Source organism: Rhynchophorus ferrugineus, unplaced genomic scaffold (genome assembly GCF_030347505.1).
Source record: "Rhynchophorus ferrugineus isolate W39M unplaced genomic scaffold, kcgeb_rfMv2 rfM10, whole genome shotgun sequence".
In the NCBI taxonomy this organism is placed as follows: Eukaryota; Metazoa; Arthropoda; class Insecta; order Coleoptera; family Curculionidae; genus Rhynchophorus; species Rhynchophorus ferrugineus.
In genome coordinates this window covers 23,614,982-23,631,768 of record NW_027472589.1, presented here as the reverse complement: position 1 = coordinate 23,631,768, position 16,787 = coordinate 23,614,982, and the positions used below count along the sequence as shown (strand labels likewise).

General features: G+C 33.8%; 2 protein-coding genes across 4 annotated transcripts in view; both read right to left on the bottom strand.

The window, feature by feature from the left end:
- Positions 1 to 10,248, bottom strand: part of Ae2 (anion exchange protein Ae2) — a 212,364-nt gene extending 202,116 nt beyond the window's left edge. For all 3 annotated transcript variants that reach the window (XM_076415695.1, XM_076415697.1, XM_076415698.1), the window contains exon 1: positions 9,782 to 10,248. In XM_076415695.1, the coding sequence (XP_076271810.1) occupies positions 9,782 to 9,838 (57 nt within the window). In that variant the 5' untranslated portion in view covers positions 9,839 to 10,248. The remainder of the gene's footprint in view (positions 1 to 9,781) is intronic.
- LOC143203863 (uncharacterized) overlaps positions 10,114 to 16,787 on the bottom strand; it is a 137,298-nt gene continuing 130,624 nt past the window's right edge. The window contains exon 5 of the mRNA XM_076416174.1: positions 10,114 to 10,248. Within this exon, the coding sequence (XP_076272289.1) occupies positions 10,228 to 10,248 (21 nt within the window). The 3' untranslated portion in view covers positions 10,114 to 10,227. The remainder of the gene's footprint in view (positions 10,249 to 16,787) is intronic.

Sequence of the window (16,787 nt, the reverse complement as noted above, 5' to 3'; positions counted from 1 at the left end):
TGAAAAATCCTCCTAAAGGCTTATTCTTAAGTTTAGAAAACTTGAAAAAATTAAGTTTTCAAAAAAGGTTAGCTGGTTATTTATGCGATCTGTGTTATAAAACTATTCAATGTGTCATCAAGCAAATTCAATTCCATAAAGTAAAGTGCTGATAATTGTAAATTGGCCCTCGTATAAGGTCAGTTCTTCTACCAAGATCATTCGCAATCAAAAACGTAAACTTTTATCAAAAGACTTCGTATAAAAGCAGTTAACGTTTGTTTCATACCAATAAAAGTTGTTCAGATTTTTTTTTTAACTTTCGACCAATTATATTTTACGATACACCTGTTGCTCTTCGTTCTGGCCGATGATACTTGTTCGTTGTTACATCAAGTCTTTTACGAGCCGGCGGCAGATTAGCTATCAAACGTTTAAACGATTTTTATTTAGTCTGGTGGTTTTAAAGGTTTCCTTTTATCGTAACAAATAAAAGTCAAGTTCGTTGTTCCCACATTTATATCAATTTAATGCATTTATGATTGAGCAACTAATTTCATTATTATTATAATGATATATTGTGTTAACTAAATGAGGAATCAGTCAAGGAGTTTCAAGGACAGTGAGTTACAACCTGACGGAACAATATTTGTTGGAAGATTTAGAGGTTCTGGTTAATTCAAAGAAAAGCTCCTCTAAAAGTTATAGAATGTTAAATATATTCTGAACGTATATTCAGTATTCAACAGAACTATCCTGTATTTCAGTTCTTCGTCCCGGGGTCGCAGGCAAAAGCATCCAGAAGCTAAATTGTTCCTTTTATCAATTTTTAATTATTCTTATTTAAAATCCATTATTTTAAAGATATTTTTTTTTAATATTTACACTCGTTCTATAAGCCTGTTACTTTTGATCTCTAAAGTTTTGAAAAACTGTACATTACGAGACACAAAATAATCGCAGAAGAGAGAAATACTATTCCAGACCATCATTTGGCTTCCGTAATAAACACGGAACAACAGAACAAATACATAGATTAATCAACAAAATTGATAAAAACTTAAATAATAAAAAATATTGCTCCGCTGCATTTCTCGATATATCTCAAGCCTTCGACAATGTGTGGCACACTCGAATGCATGTTAAATTGAAAAAGCTTTGGACCCATACACACTTTCAACTGCTGAAATCATACCTCACAGACAGACATTTTATTGTCAAACAGGGTGACGAATGCAGCTACCTATCGACCTCAAGAAACATTACTGTTGCAACATATGCTGACGATACAGCGGTTTTATCATCACACGAAGATCCAATATCATCCACAAGAAACCTACAACTTCATCTTAACAAAGTCGAATTGTGATTGAAAACGTGGCGTGACAAAGCAAATAAGACAAAATCTACCTATGTGACATTCGCCCTTTGTAGAAGAACTTGTCCTTCAGTAAAATTGAATAACCATGAACTTCCGCAAACAGACAATGTTGAAAATCTGGTAATGCATTTTGATCGTCGTTTGACATAGAAAAAACATAATAGTGACAAAACGCAAACAGCTTGGGCTTAAACTAAACCAAATGTATTGGCTGATAGGGCGTAAATCTAAATTATCATTAGATAACAAGGTTTTGCTGTATAAGTCAATACTTAGGCAAATTTGAACCTATGATATTGAACTCAGGGGTGCAACTAGCAAATCTAACATAGCTATCCTACAGAGGTTCCAGAATAAAGTGTTGCGAGTCATCGTCGATGCCCCATATTACGTCTCCAACAAACTGATTCAGCGCGATATCCCCTTAGAACCCATAACGAGTGTGACTCCAAGTGTTAGTTCGAAGTACTCTGAAAGACTATTAGTGCATTCCAATGCACTCGCCAAACAGTTAAATGTGTGCGATGACAGTGTAGTGCATAGGCTCAAACGCAAACTACCATACAAACTGATTAATAGACATATAGAGTGAGATTTCATAATCTCTGAAATAAGTTAGAATAATATCTAGAATAAGATTTAGATTATGAGTTGTACAGATCACTTACTGAAGCAATCTTCTACATGTCGGTATAGTTATATCGTATAATGGAAATCATAAAAAAGTATTTATTGTCGCAGATGGCAGATTGTTGTTCTAAGAGATTAATAAAAAAATATTTACACGTTTTGACATTTACATTAGATTGAACTGAAGTTGATTAAAGTAGTTTAGGCTGAAGTAGAAACAGAATATCACAAAATACTGGTCTATAGCAAAACGAGATGTATACCGAGGAAAGGGTACTAAAAATATAATAGCCATCAAAGAACTACCTGTTGATCAGTGACAAATGGCCTCAAATATTAAAATACTTTCTTATAGATCGAGGATTAAAACGTGGCCTTTGTCTTTTATACGCTCTATGTTCAAGCTCTCATCAGTCTGCTTGGAAAATTGAAGGTCAGAACGTATTGCCAATTGGAGCTCTGAAATCGACTAATCAGCTTCCTCCATTTACAGAATAAAATGAAAGATACTACCTCTGATATTGAAGAAGAGTTTGTCGTTTTTTTATCGAAGAAAGTTACAGAATTTAATTTAATAATATTTAATTTAATATTTATTTTATTTAATAATAATATTTAAAGACTATTTGGAGCAATGGATTCGTTTATTTTCTAAAGAATTGGGAGACATTTTATTGGTCAGATGTTGAAAAAGTACCTGTGTTGGAAAATGTTATATGAATGGAAAATATTATAGAGTATTTATGATTGATTTATTAACTGAAAGTGAACATGTTGATTGTAACGAAGACAGTGTTTGATGTGGGCAAAGACGACGGAAGTATTCCAACACTTTCACATTAATAATCTAAAACATGAACACTTTTAAATGCATATACGTTAGGATTGCCTGGAACAAACGCGCTAGTAGAAATTATAGTTTCTCTAATAGGACCTGATGGTTCCAAGTGGGATGAATACGTTGGATCTGAATTTACAAACGTAACTGGTATTCTGAGTGCGGAACTATTTGTCATTTTTAAGGCGTTAGAACTGATTCACGAAGAAAACTATAAATTTTATGTTAGTGCCTCTTCCTCAAGAACCTTAGTTCCACACAACCCTGGTCGATACCATTATTGTAATTATTTAACATTTGTGATTGTCCTTAGGCAAGACTGCAAAATCCGACAAAGAAAATGATCCCAGTCACGCCATTAACCATACTGGGTAACCACACTCGCCACTCGGTAGGTTTAACGCCGAAGACCGTGGTTCGGAGCCCACGTTAAACTGTAGGTCCAGTTCATATAAACCATCGTTGGTAAAACGGTGACTCCAAAATATAACCAAAAAAGCATATATTTAATTTTGGGGGCTCCGTTTTATTTAAGTTTCGTTATCTAGATAATTATAATACTGTAATATAATCCATCAAAAAAATTTTAATTGACACACGAACAACCTACGTAGAACTTTTTTGACTATCTATCAATCAATTGACTAGAACAACAATGAAACATCTTATCGACCAGAGAAAAAACAACGAAAAAGTGGCTACAATGGTCTATAATTAATGAAATGGCTTGCAGTTAAGGGTAAAGTTATATGACTACCAATTTTTTAAATTAATTACATCTTGCATTAGATATGCTTAGATTTGGCTCGCTTCAATCTTCTGGTTTCCTGCGTACTATCTAGTAGCTGTATTGCCTCCAGGTTGCTGTGATTTAGCAACCTCATTTCATGTTTTAACGCTAAATTTTGAATATTTCGAAAAACCATTTGATTTCGAGGTCATCCAGCGGCTCTTTGTTGGTTACGTAGCGAATTTACTTAGAGTTACGTAGAACTTTGTTTTGGCAGCACTGAATTACAAGTTGGTTTGATTTAACAGTTTATTTTAGTGCAACTCCATATTTGCACACTATAAGTCCAAAATTGTTGTATGGTTGACTGATAAATTAATCTATGTCATTATAAGTCAACTGTTTTTTACAACATATTTATTAGATACGCTTAGTACAACCTTAATTACACATTAATTTATTATTACATTTCAGTTGTACTTGAATTTTCACAATTATTTGTTCATTTCTACTGATTAATTCACAAGCAAGACGAGTGCGAGAAAATACATACAGCTATAGTTTACATTAAAGGTATACAGTTCCAGGTCATCGTGTAGTTCTTCGTTGGTTACGTAGCGATAGGCATTGGTAATCAATCGAAGAACCTTGCCTTGGATGGCTAGTGGATTTGAATTTTTAGTGCAACCCCATATTTGCATCCAATAGGTCTAAATCGGCTTTATGATTGTCTTATAAACCAACCACTTTGATTTTAGATCAAGTTGAGAATATCTTCCGTGTAACCAGTATAGTTGTTTTATTTTGGTTCTAATGTGTTTTGCTTTTTGTCTAACATGATGTTTCACATGATTCAGGGGTATTTAGCTGATTCTGCTTTAGGAATCGAGCATTCATTGAGTGATATAATTAAGTTTTTATTATTTTGTCGCAATGCAAAATAAACATGGACAGATTTGAGACTATTAAGTTGAGTTTTCCAATCTTTCGTCCATTTGCAGATTTTGTTGATTGCCACTTGTACTTTTTCCACCGCCCTAGGCAGAGATATGTCGTTTATTTTATTGCATGTGTCTTACGATGTGTATGTTTAAAACACTATAAGTTTCAGAGCTCCATAAAAATACCTAACCATAAAACATTTTTTTTCTTATAGGACAACAAAATTTATTCAACAAGTTTACAAAATTAACTATTTAACAAATAAAGTTGTTTTTGTTTTTACAAAAGAACTAACAGTAAGCCAAATATACAGGCATTTGATATTACATAATAATTCATGAACAAAAAATTCGATAAATAATATTAGAAATATACAAACTTAACAAAAAAATACCACTATAAATGAAAAATTATAATCAAATAAAAAAATCTAGCAAATTAAAGCATTAAATTTACCAAAAAGACCTCAACATTAATTCAAAGTAGATTGGTATAAACAATAAGTTTTCAAATGATTTACAATATACATACAAAAGGAGCCAATTTGGTTTAGTTACATTATTATTAAATTTAAACCAGTTAAATTAAACCGAAATATAAAAATGGGAAATCCAGCCCCTGATTTTAAAATTTTCTAAGATTTTACCAATAAAATAAAGCGGTATTATATGAGTTCCAAGAAGGACTGCTTTCTATAAATAAGATATAGTAGGGTCTAGTAGGCCAATTAATTTTATGCTACTCCGGAGGATTGTAAGTAAAACCTCCTAGGGTACCTATTACCGCTGGCACCAACTCGGCTAGTTCTATTTGTATGCCGTTTTACTTTATCCGCTCTTTTTTCTCGAAAAAGACGATTACCCAAAAACACCTATTATCTATTACTACGGTGATATCCAGTGTATTGTGGTTTAAGCACCAGCCAGTTTTGTTTTTGAAATCCCAAATGATTTTTGGACGACAATATTCAATTATTTGATTTGAATCAATCTTTATTTCTCCTTTATAATATATATTTTATTTATAGTATGAGTTAAATATATTTACTAATGTTTTATACGAACTACTCAATATAACAATTTTTATGGTGGTTGTGTTTTATATTTCGGGATTATGTTAAACTAGTATCGTTACCTGATTTTTACGGTTACCTTTATAAAATTTAACATATTAGGATGACTCCAAAATAATTCGACACAGAGTACATGATAGGAAATACCACATTTTTACTGGTAGTAATAAAATATATCTAAACTTAATAATTTTTGTGCGATAAAGTTTAATAGTTTTAATGGTAAGTCTGATTATCTTAAAATCGTTGTTTAAATTATTTAATATAATTAGAAAATATTGACCTCATTAAACATTGAATGATAATGTGGAAGCTTTGAAAAAACTTTCTTATACAATAGTGCAACGAAACGTCACCAATAACTATTATTTATTCGAAGCTTGCCAACTTTTATCCTGATCATAGTTCAGTTTGTAATGAACGAACAAGCTTAAGATTAACTTTGTTCTGATAAGCATTGATTTTGTACATGAATACTTGTACTGATAATGGCGAATGATTCCATATCGTGTTAATTCACTCAAATTCTTTCAGATATCGCGCGATTGTTATAGCCCTGGTTTGTGTTAAGATAGAATAGTGTAATGAGTGAGACGTCTAGACATAAAGGTTTATTTTAGTGTTGTTCTGTATCGCCGTTTAACAAGTCGACATTTCTTTCGGTAAAAAATCGATTTTAAGTCAAAAGAAACGCTTTTTGTGTTTTAAACCCTTCATATTTTATAACAGGTGCACCTGCTAGTATTCCGGAGATCAAAAGGCTGTTCTCTTTTGAATGCAGTCAATTAACTGGAATCACATTAACTATCAAGAAAAGAGGGCAATTTGACGTTGGATAGGTTCTGCATTTACTCGAAGCATTCCTAGTGGATTTAAATAAAGTATCGCAGTTGAAGCTATAAGATTACAAAAGGTGAATTGAAAGTACTCAACGACCCCAAGCCTACTAATCTAATTAGAAAGAAGAAGAGAAGGTTTGAAAAATTCTTCTAGTTCATGGATTCTCGACACAAGCATCACAGTTCACGGTATAACGCCACCAAAGGCGGGCTGAAGTTGCTGTGAACTAATAGAGTTTAATTGAATTTGAACAGAAGCATGTAATTCAAGATATACGGTCACCAAAGGTAGACTGCAGTAGCTCAGTCTCTCATAATATTAATTATAAATTATTTGAATTTGGAGTCATCAAAACGTGAAAAATCATTTTATACATGATATCCTGAATATATTACCTTGGAAATTAGGGGTAGAAATACTATTCAGAAGATATTCAAAAGTAAACTGGTAGAGGAAAGTACACGCAACACTCACAAATAATTTTATTACAATTATAAGTTGTCTAGACGAGACAACGTATATATATCATATACATAACTTTTTTTAAGAGGGGTTACTGATACGGCCAGCAAGGAACGAACTATGTTAAGACTGAATGGTGTCATGAGTGAAATGTCTAAAGATTGGTTTTTGGTTTATGCTAGAATATACGAGGGCACTATTTATATTTCGGGAATTGGCAACACTGTTGTCATGTGAGTCCATCTGACGGTTCTTTCGTAAATGTTGACATTTTTTACAATATACGTACTCAGAACATTTTGTCGCATGGACGCTATTTGTTATTTTATATATAGTTGAAAGTTTCGTCTCGGCAAAAAATGGAACTTAATCGTAAACTTTTTCGTGTCATGATTTTTTACAATTTTCGACGTAGATTATCACAATAAGAGTGTATCAATCAAATCATGGCTAGGGTGTCTGGAATACTCACTTATTTGAATTCTGTAATAGTTATAGTATATTTTTTTTAAATTATTATTTCAGTTACAATCTTGTGTTTCAGTGTTATTTGATACAATGAAAAAGCTGAATTGTTCGCACAATACTTAGCTAACATTTTTCGACCTAATGATATAGAATCTACCATGGATACATCTACTGTTTATTAACCCGATGTAGATCTAAATCTAATTTCTCCACTGGAAGTTGCCACTGAAATTGATAACCTCAATCCCAAAAAGGCACCTGGTATAGATGACATTTCACCTGGATTATTGAAAGAACTGTCACGAAAAGCAATCATCATGTTGACATATATATTTAATGCCTGTTTAAGACTGAAGCATGTCCCGGAATGCTTTAAAGTTGAACAAATAATTATGCTCAAAAAACCTGATAAACCTGCAGAACAAGTCGAATCTTACAGGCCTATTTCGCTACTACCTGCAATATCAAAGCTATTTGAGAAACTGATATTTAAACGTGTTAAACATTTGGTAACAATACCAGATTTCCAGTTTCGTTTTCGAAATCACCATTCAACTATCGATCAAGTGCACAGAGTAACTGCGGCTATTGAAAGAGCGTTTGAAGAAAAGAAATACTGCCCTGCAATATTCCTGGATGTCTCACAAGCTTTTGATCGGGTTTGACATTTGGGATTAATCTGTAAGATGAGCAAATTGTTACCGCGTAACTATTGTCAATTGCTGGAGTCATATTTATTCGGAAGAAAATTTAGAGTATTGCACGAAATGGCGTTCTCGACATTTAAAAATATCTCGGCTGGAGTTCCACAAGGTAGCGTCTTAGGACCTCTCCTGTATCTGTTCTACACTGCTGACATTCCAACAACAAAAGAAACACTTCTTGGAACCTTTACTGACGACACAGTTATTATGGCAAAAGATATATCTCTGCCTAGGGCAATAGAAAAAGTGCAAGTGGCAGTCAACAAAATCTACAAATGGACAAAAGATTGGAAAATTCAACTTAATAGCTCCAAATCTGCCCAAGTTAATTTTGCATTAAGGCGAAATAATAAAAACTTAATTATATCACTCAATGGATGCCCGATTCCTCAAGCAGAATCAGCAAAATACCTTGGAATCCATCTTGACGGTAGATTAAATTGGAAGCATCACGTTAGACAAAAAGCAAAACACATTAAAACCAAAATAAAACAACTATACTGGTTAGTCGGAAGATACTCTCAAGTTGATCTAAAATCAAAGAGATTGATCTACAATACAATTATAAAGCCAATTTGGACCTATGGAGTGCAAATATGGGGTTGCACTAAAAATTCAAATCAGTTATTCATACAGCGCTGTCAAAACAAGGTTCTTCGATTGATTACCAATGCCTATCGCTATGTAACCAATGAAGAACTGTACGATGACCTGGAAACCACATGGATTTGCGAAGTTGTGCAGGATTTCGCCTTGAAACACGAAAGAAGATTACTAAATCATACTAACGTGGAAGCAATACAACTGCTGGACAGCGCGCAGGATGTCAGGAGATTGAAACGAACAAAACCATACGAACTTGTGTAAACATTTAGTGTGTATTATTAGTGTAACCTATAGCTATAGGTTAATAATTAATAAATCTTGCCTAAGGACAATACAAATGTTAAACAATAACAAACATTCCACAGCAGGATATCGCAGCAGCAGCGACTATCGCAACAGTAGGTGGACCGTCCTATCGCCTTTACCACCGCGCCAACCAAGCCGGCTGAGGTGAACTTAATAGTAAAACAGCAATTTTCATACTTGAACATTATTACATGAGAGTTTCTTTCTATCTAAGATAGGGTCGATGGGTTGTTGCGTCTTTATATGTAAAGACGCAACAACAAGATATAATTTACACGACGATGGGCAATAGTACTTTCTTCGATGTTTAAGATGGTTCGAATGTCCTCGACGTAAGTAGTTATAAGGTTTGATATGTATAAAAGTTAGGTAAGGTTAGAATATAAGCGTGGAAAAACGTAAGCATTGAAAAATAGAATAAGAATATTAGCATCTAAGATAACACGTGTAGTGTTTAGACATTAAAATAAGTGAATAAAGTCGAGAAACAGTTCAAAATACAGTATATTATTTGGTGAACCGAAATCGCGGGTTAAGGCCCCAACAGGGTCCCCCTAGATATATACCTAGATTTAAGTTATCGTAAAGACAAATTGTAGGTTAGTCAACAATGACTGGTAACAACGTAATAAATAAATCAAAATAAAATATTTAATATTATTATAAATTAATATCTTTAGTTTTTTTAATCCTTTATTTTAATCAAATTTAAATAATTTTGAGGGTATATGAACTATTAATAGACTCCCATTGAAAATCATTTTTATATTGGCACAATAATACTGTTATCATATAATTAGGACAAATTAAAAGGGAAACCTACCTTAACAAATCCTAAGAAGGACAACTTTCTCAGGTTATTCTTCTCCGACGTATTCATCTTGACGTCGAACCAAAACCAAAACTATTTTATATCACTATAAAATTTCTTATATCTCTCTGTCGCTCTAGCTGTTCGCTGGAACGACCGAACTAATGCGAATAGTCTCGAGTTTCGTAAGTATCGTACGAATCGATCACTGCACACAACGGATTCGTATCACACAAACGCGGACACGTCTTACGGTCCCGATTTCGGTCCGTGCGAGTCTGTAGCGTTTACGGGCGGCGAGCGGCTGGTACTTTTTTCCTGGGCGATCTACCTAGACGTGTGATGGCGAAGAGCATCTGAAAGAACATGGGGTAGGTCAGGGACGACGTTTCCAACACCGTCCTGCGGATGAGGTTAAGTCGGCGGGTGGGCGTGGCTCTACTAGCGGTACCCGTTTTTCACACTTTACTGCGACCAATCTGGAACCAAAGTAAAAAGAGATAATCAAATCGCTGTTCTTGAAGCAAGACATTATTGTTACCAAAAAGAAATGTCAGTCAGTTTAACTCTAGAGAGCGTATATTATACTACATACAATAAAATAGATATTTAAGTTTATAGGCGACTTTGGAGAAATGTCTGCATCGTCCAATATATAGATGACAGTACAATTGCCTACTCGATCCATTTTATTGGTTTCTTTCAATCGCTATACTAAGAACCGCAAACACATTTGATCTGTTCATTTCATTTCTATGGTGCGTTTATTTTGTTTTTTTTTTGGTGCCATTTTTAAGACATAGGACACATTAACGTGAATAAATTATTTAAAATCAGTTCAAGTGTAGTGCACCTGCTATATATATATATATATATATATATATATATATATATATATATATATATATATATATATCCATTCCATTTGGTTTAAAACTATCTGAATGATGAACAAGACATGATGCTCTGTTTTATAATAGATAAGGACCCTCAATATCGCTTTGTATCGCCGTTCAATAAATCGCCTCTTTCCATAAAATAAAGTTTTTTTAAGAAAATTATAATTTTTTGTTGAAACCTAGCGTTGAAAACTTTTTATTCAGCAATATCAGACGGAGATGTACGAATTCCTTCCCATACTAACTTTGCGGGATGAAAAGAATGGAGCTAATTGTTTGATACTCTATGCTGTACAGATCAGTTAATTTTAAATAATTTTAAACTGGCAAGTGGCAATGTGAAAAAAGAAGTAGAATAGTCCCAAATATATTTAATTGTATTTTACTATTCGGAAAGTAACAATGACACAATATAATAAAAATAATTGGTTTATTTCATTCCAACATGCGCTTACTATTTTTTTTAACCGTGCCATAAGGGGGGCGGATATGTACGTATTTCTTCTCGAACTGTTTTTGGGAAAGAACAGGAAAGAAATAATTGCTGTAACTTCTTACCTTCAGAATAATAGTTTCATTTTGAATAATGTAAAATTATTCATATATTTCATAATATGACTTGATTATAAAGAGGAATGGAGTAATGATCATTAAATATTTTCTCAATCAATCTTTATCAACTATTTAATAAAGGCACCCCTTTTAAATACAATGATAATTTTATTTACTGGCATTAAAGAATATTTTGTTATTAAGACAATTAGTTTTCCTTGAAACTTGAATGAAAGAAGTTTCAACAAACATCGGGAGACTTAGAAAATTGAAAAAGTCAATAGAAGCAAAATTTTAACAAAAAAAAAATCAACCGCCTTCAAAAATTAAATAAGGAACTTACTAAAAAGCAAAAAATAATCAAACTTAAGATTTTTAACAAAAACAAAACGTTTTAAAATAAAATGTGTACATAATAATCGTTGTAATAACTAAACAAAAATAATCAAACAACCTGTTTAACCTATCTAATACACGTATTTTATATTTTACTATAAACACACAATTTAGCTTAATACCTATCTAAACCTATTTATATATCCTAAGCAAATTATATTATAATTTTTGTTTTGCGAAGTGCACTCTTTCGAATAAAAAAGAATTTTGAAAATCGGCCCACAATTGAAGGAGAAATCGACGAAGATACATTAAAAAAATATATAGCCGAATATAGAACCTTCCTCTTTTATGAATTCTGTTAAAAGGTAGTAAAATCAGTCGGATCGAAAATAGCGACGGACACAGTCGATAATTCCCAACGCTATTTAAAACCCTTTCACATATTATCACTTATTATAACACAAGAAGCAGAGCAGATCAAAATCAAAATCGAAGAACTGCACTTGCTAGCCAGAAGATATTCCTAACTTGACCTAAAATCAAACTAAAAACAACCTAAATCAACAAAGTTTGTCAAAGAGTTGCCAACGTTTATCGCTGCTTAAACAACGACATCAGTTTCTACTCAGCCGGTGTTTTCTGTTCACGTGCGAATTCCTTCCATAAAAATAGTAGTGAGTGTACGGACAAACAATCGATTCGACAGCCACACATTCCGACCGACAAGAGGAACATTCCTACTATTGGTGACCCTGAAGTGATCGAAGTGCCTAAGGGATAAACCAGGTCAATAGGATCCACGTGCGCGACACGCACATGGAAGGATAGCGCAAGGAACTAATCAACAACATGGTCGACATTTTGCACTACAAAACGGGACACGTAAGGCACCACGTTTATAGGCACCCTAAATAAACTACGTCCTGCTACTTCGACGATGGCAGCTGATTCGGAAAAACTCCTGACTAAGGTCCATCTCATTTCCTTCCCGATTTCATAAGCAGTCCCTAGGAGATTGTTTGCGTGATTGCGGGTGTGCTCAGGAACCTGCACTATATTGAGGTACGTTCCACGGCAGCTCCACTTGGAGGGGAGTGATGTAACGACAACTGCGACCCTTTAAGCCGCCACATATACATCTCTATCTAGATTAAGATTATCTTAGATTAAGTTCAAAGGTTGACAACATGCAGATTGGTATCATACGGTTCCCGACTATAAAAAAACCACCACTACGACCTCTTTCCTTCTTTTCTCTACCTCTTGTAACAGTACCACTTCCATAGCGCTTCCATACTTCCCTTACCTAACCTAATATATAATAACCTGTCCATCCTCCCGTCGAACACATGTAGTATTTAAGATCAAAATAAACAAGTTTTTATTCAGCCAGTGTTTTCGGTTCCCGTACGAATTCCTTCCACGAAAATAGTAGTGTGTTCGGACAAACGACCGAGTCAACAGCCACACATTCCGACCGACAAGACGAACACCCCTACACATTAATCACTATTTCAGTTAGCACTAACCTTCAAAAGAAAGTTGTTAAAATTCTATGATATTTTACTTATAAGCTTCGACATTATTGTGCTAAGAGTTGCACTACATTTGTTATTTTCAAAACTATAGATCAAAAACACTTTCGTGTTTAACACTGCTTCTTGATGGGAAGAATATCGTTCAAACGAAGCAGTGGCTTGAAAAGTGTTATAAGGACTTCCCATCAGGAAAAACAACAAAACGTTGGTCGGCTGACTTCAAACGTCATAGAGACACTGATGATGCAGAACGCAGTAGACACCCAAATGAGGTGGTAACACCATCGAAAGGTAAAGTTGCGTGGGCGGACAGTACATGGTGACAGGCCTATTTTGAGGCAAATGATAAATCGTTCTACAAATTTTGTATTGCAACGTTAGAGCGGCGCTGAAATTATTGTGTGTCTCTAAATGGATATTACATTGATCAATAAAGCCAATTTTGAACAAAAAAAAACGCGTTTTATTTGTTACGCCCGCAATTTTTCAGCCCATGTGTTACATACTGATGTATGGCGAAACTTAAAAATCAAATTTCCATTTACTATTTTGAGACCTGACTTCGGCTGGCGCCATATTTGGTACATTAACAGCATATTCCAATTTGTACCTGTAAAAATTATGATTTTAAAACAGGTTCATATTTATATAAAAGCGTAATAGCGTCTTAGGACTTCTCTTGTATCTGCTCTACAGTGCTGACATTCCAACAACAAAAGAAATACTTCTTCGAACCTTTGCTGACGACACAATTATTATGGCAAAAGATATATCTCTGCCTGGGGCAATAGAAAAAGTGCAAGTGGCAGTCAACAAAATCTACAAATGTCCGATTCCTCAAGCAGAATCAGCTAAATACCTTGGAATACATCTTGACCGTAGATTAAATTGGAAGCATCATATAAAAAGCAAAACATATTAGAACCAAAATAAAACAACTATACTGGTTAGTCGGAAGATACTCTCAACTTGATCTAAAATCAAAGAGGTTGACATACAATTATAAAGCCAATTTGGACCTATGGAGCGCAAATATGGGGTTGCACTAAAAATTCAAATCAACTAGTCATCCAAAGCAAGGTTCTTCAAGTGATTACCAATGCCTATCGGTATGTAACCAACGAAGAACTGCACGATGACCTGGAAATCAAATGGATTTGTGAAGTTATCCAAGATTTCGCCTTGAAACACGAAAGATTACTAAATCATACTAACGTGGAAGCAATACAACTGCTGGACAGCGCGCAGGATGTCAGGAGATTGAAACGAACAAAACCATACGAACTTATATAAAGTGTATACATTTAGTGTAAATTATAGCTATAAGTTAATAATTAATAAATAATTATATTGTTATAATTGAGGAATACATACTGATGTATTTTCTCCCACTCGTCTTGCTTGTTAGTTAATCCAAGCACATAGGAAAAGTAGTAATAAATTAATTGTAAATTAAGATTGTATTAAGCGTATCAAAAAAGATGTTATAAAAAAATATTTATATAAACTGAAAATTTTTAAATTCAAATATTTTCGGTATTGTATAGTATAACAAAACTTTAGGTGCCAATATACTATCGAAAGCAATAAATAATGAATGGATTACATCAAGCCAGCCGTACAAAAGATAAACCAAAAAAAACAAAGAATTTCTATTAATCCCGTTGGTTCTCCTGCCGAGTTTTTCCTCGGGAATTGTCGTCGCCAAGAAATCACTTTCGTATTTCGATTAAAAGTTGTCCAAACTTAATAAAACTTTTTTAACAACGGGATTTAATAATAGAGAGTAGCGTATAATGGCATGCATAGTCAACAAAACGCCAACAGTGAGAGATGGACAAATTACAAATCTCGTACACGACAAAAAGTTGGATTAGCTTTACGAAATGATAATTACGTTTTTATTGTTTTGGGTTATTAAGTTAATTAGAACACGGATCTGAAAAACTTTAGACAGGTATGAGCCAGAAGCAATAAACCAAACGATCAAAAGCAGTCATTTGAAAGAAATGGTAATAATTTAGAAACCAGCGAAATGCTTAAAAATAAGAAATAAAATAAAAAAAATATAATTGGATTGAGAACTCGTGGAACTACCTAAATATATTAGTGGAAATATGAGTTCAACCAAATATTAAGCGAAAGGAAAAACGGAAAAATAGCTAACTTTAATATTTATGTGAGAGGTCAGCCTACAACTATATTGTTTGTGTTTTTTCGACTATTGTAAAATTATTATTATCTTTTTTAGGAACTTCCTTTTTCATTAATATATTTAATAGAGATTAATTGGACAAACCGATAAAAATTACAGTTGGAGGGGTTATCAGATTTACAAGTAACAGTACCCGGCCTACCATAAAACACATTTTATTGGCAAAATTAGATTTTTTATTTTTATTAACATAATTCCCTTCAAGGGTGATACACTGATTATAGCGATCCTCTGACTTTTCGATATCATTTTTGAAGTACGATTTGTCCTTTGCTTCAAAATAGGCCTCAGTCTCGGCGACCACCTTCATTCGACGAAAATTTCTTCTCAGCGAGCATTCTCTTGAGATCTGAGAACAGCAAATAGTCGCTGGGGGTCAGATACGGAGGAAGAAATGCGAAGCCCATTTTATGTATTTTTGCCATCGTTTTCACTGACTTGTGACACGGTGCATTGTCATGGTGAAGCAGCATTTTCTTTTTCTACAAATGCGGCCGTTTTTCGGTGATTTCGTCCTTGAACCGGTCCAACAATATTATGTAATAGTTACTGTTGATGATCCTTGTTTTTCAAGGTAGTCAATAAAAATTATTCCATGAGCATCCCAAAATACAGACTCCATAACCTTGCCGGCCGACTGTTGCGTTTTCCCACGCTTTGGAGCGGGTTCATAGTGTGCAGTCTACTCGGATGACTGTAGATTGGACGTCAGAGTGAAACGATGGAGCCATGTTTCATTCATTATCACATTTCGGCGCAAAAACTCAAATTTATTACGCTTGATCATCTTCAAACTCTGCTCCCAATCATCAACTCGTCGTTGTTTTTGGTCAAAAGTGAGCTCGCGCGGTACCCACTTGGCACAGAGCTTCCTCATACCCGAATATTCGTGAATGATATGATATACACGTTCAGTGGATATCTTTAGAGTGTCTGCTATTTCATTCAATTTCAATTAACGGTAATTTAAAACCATTTAGTGTATTTCTTTAATGTTTTCGTCGGTAACAACATCTTTTGGGCGTCCACAATCTTCGATGCTCATTTCACCACGTCTAAACTTCTGATGGATTTAATTATACTAGCGCCATCTATGTGTTAGGCCGGATACTTTTCAATTGACCTGTTAATTCTTTTGACTTTTCAACAAAAGACGCCACTAAATAATTTACGATTGTCTGAAATATCATATTTTAAGATTAGTAGTAACAAAAAACAAATCAAGACAGGAATTAATAGATAAATAAAATATTTTTAACAAAAAATTGAACCGACCTCAAAAAATAAATAGGGAACTCACTGAAAAGTATAAAATAATCAATCTTAGATTTTCAACACATAAAAAAAGATCACTTGAAGTCAGTTCCAAGCAACAAATTAGATTTGTTTTGTTCGTTATTTAATTTTGTGTATATGTCACAAAGTTATTTTATTATTTTTGTATTGTTTAGGTTCAGCACCGACTTCGAACTGAT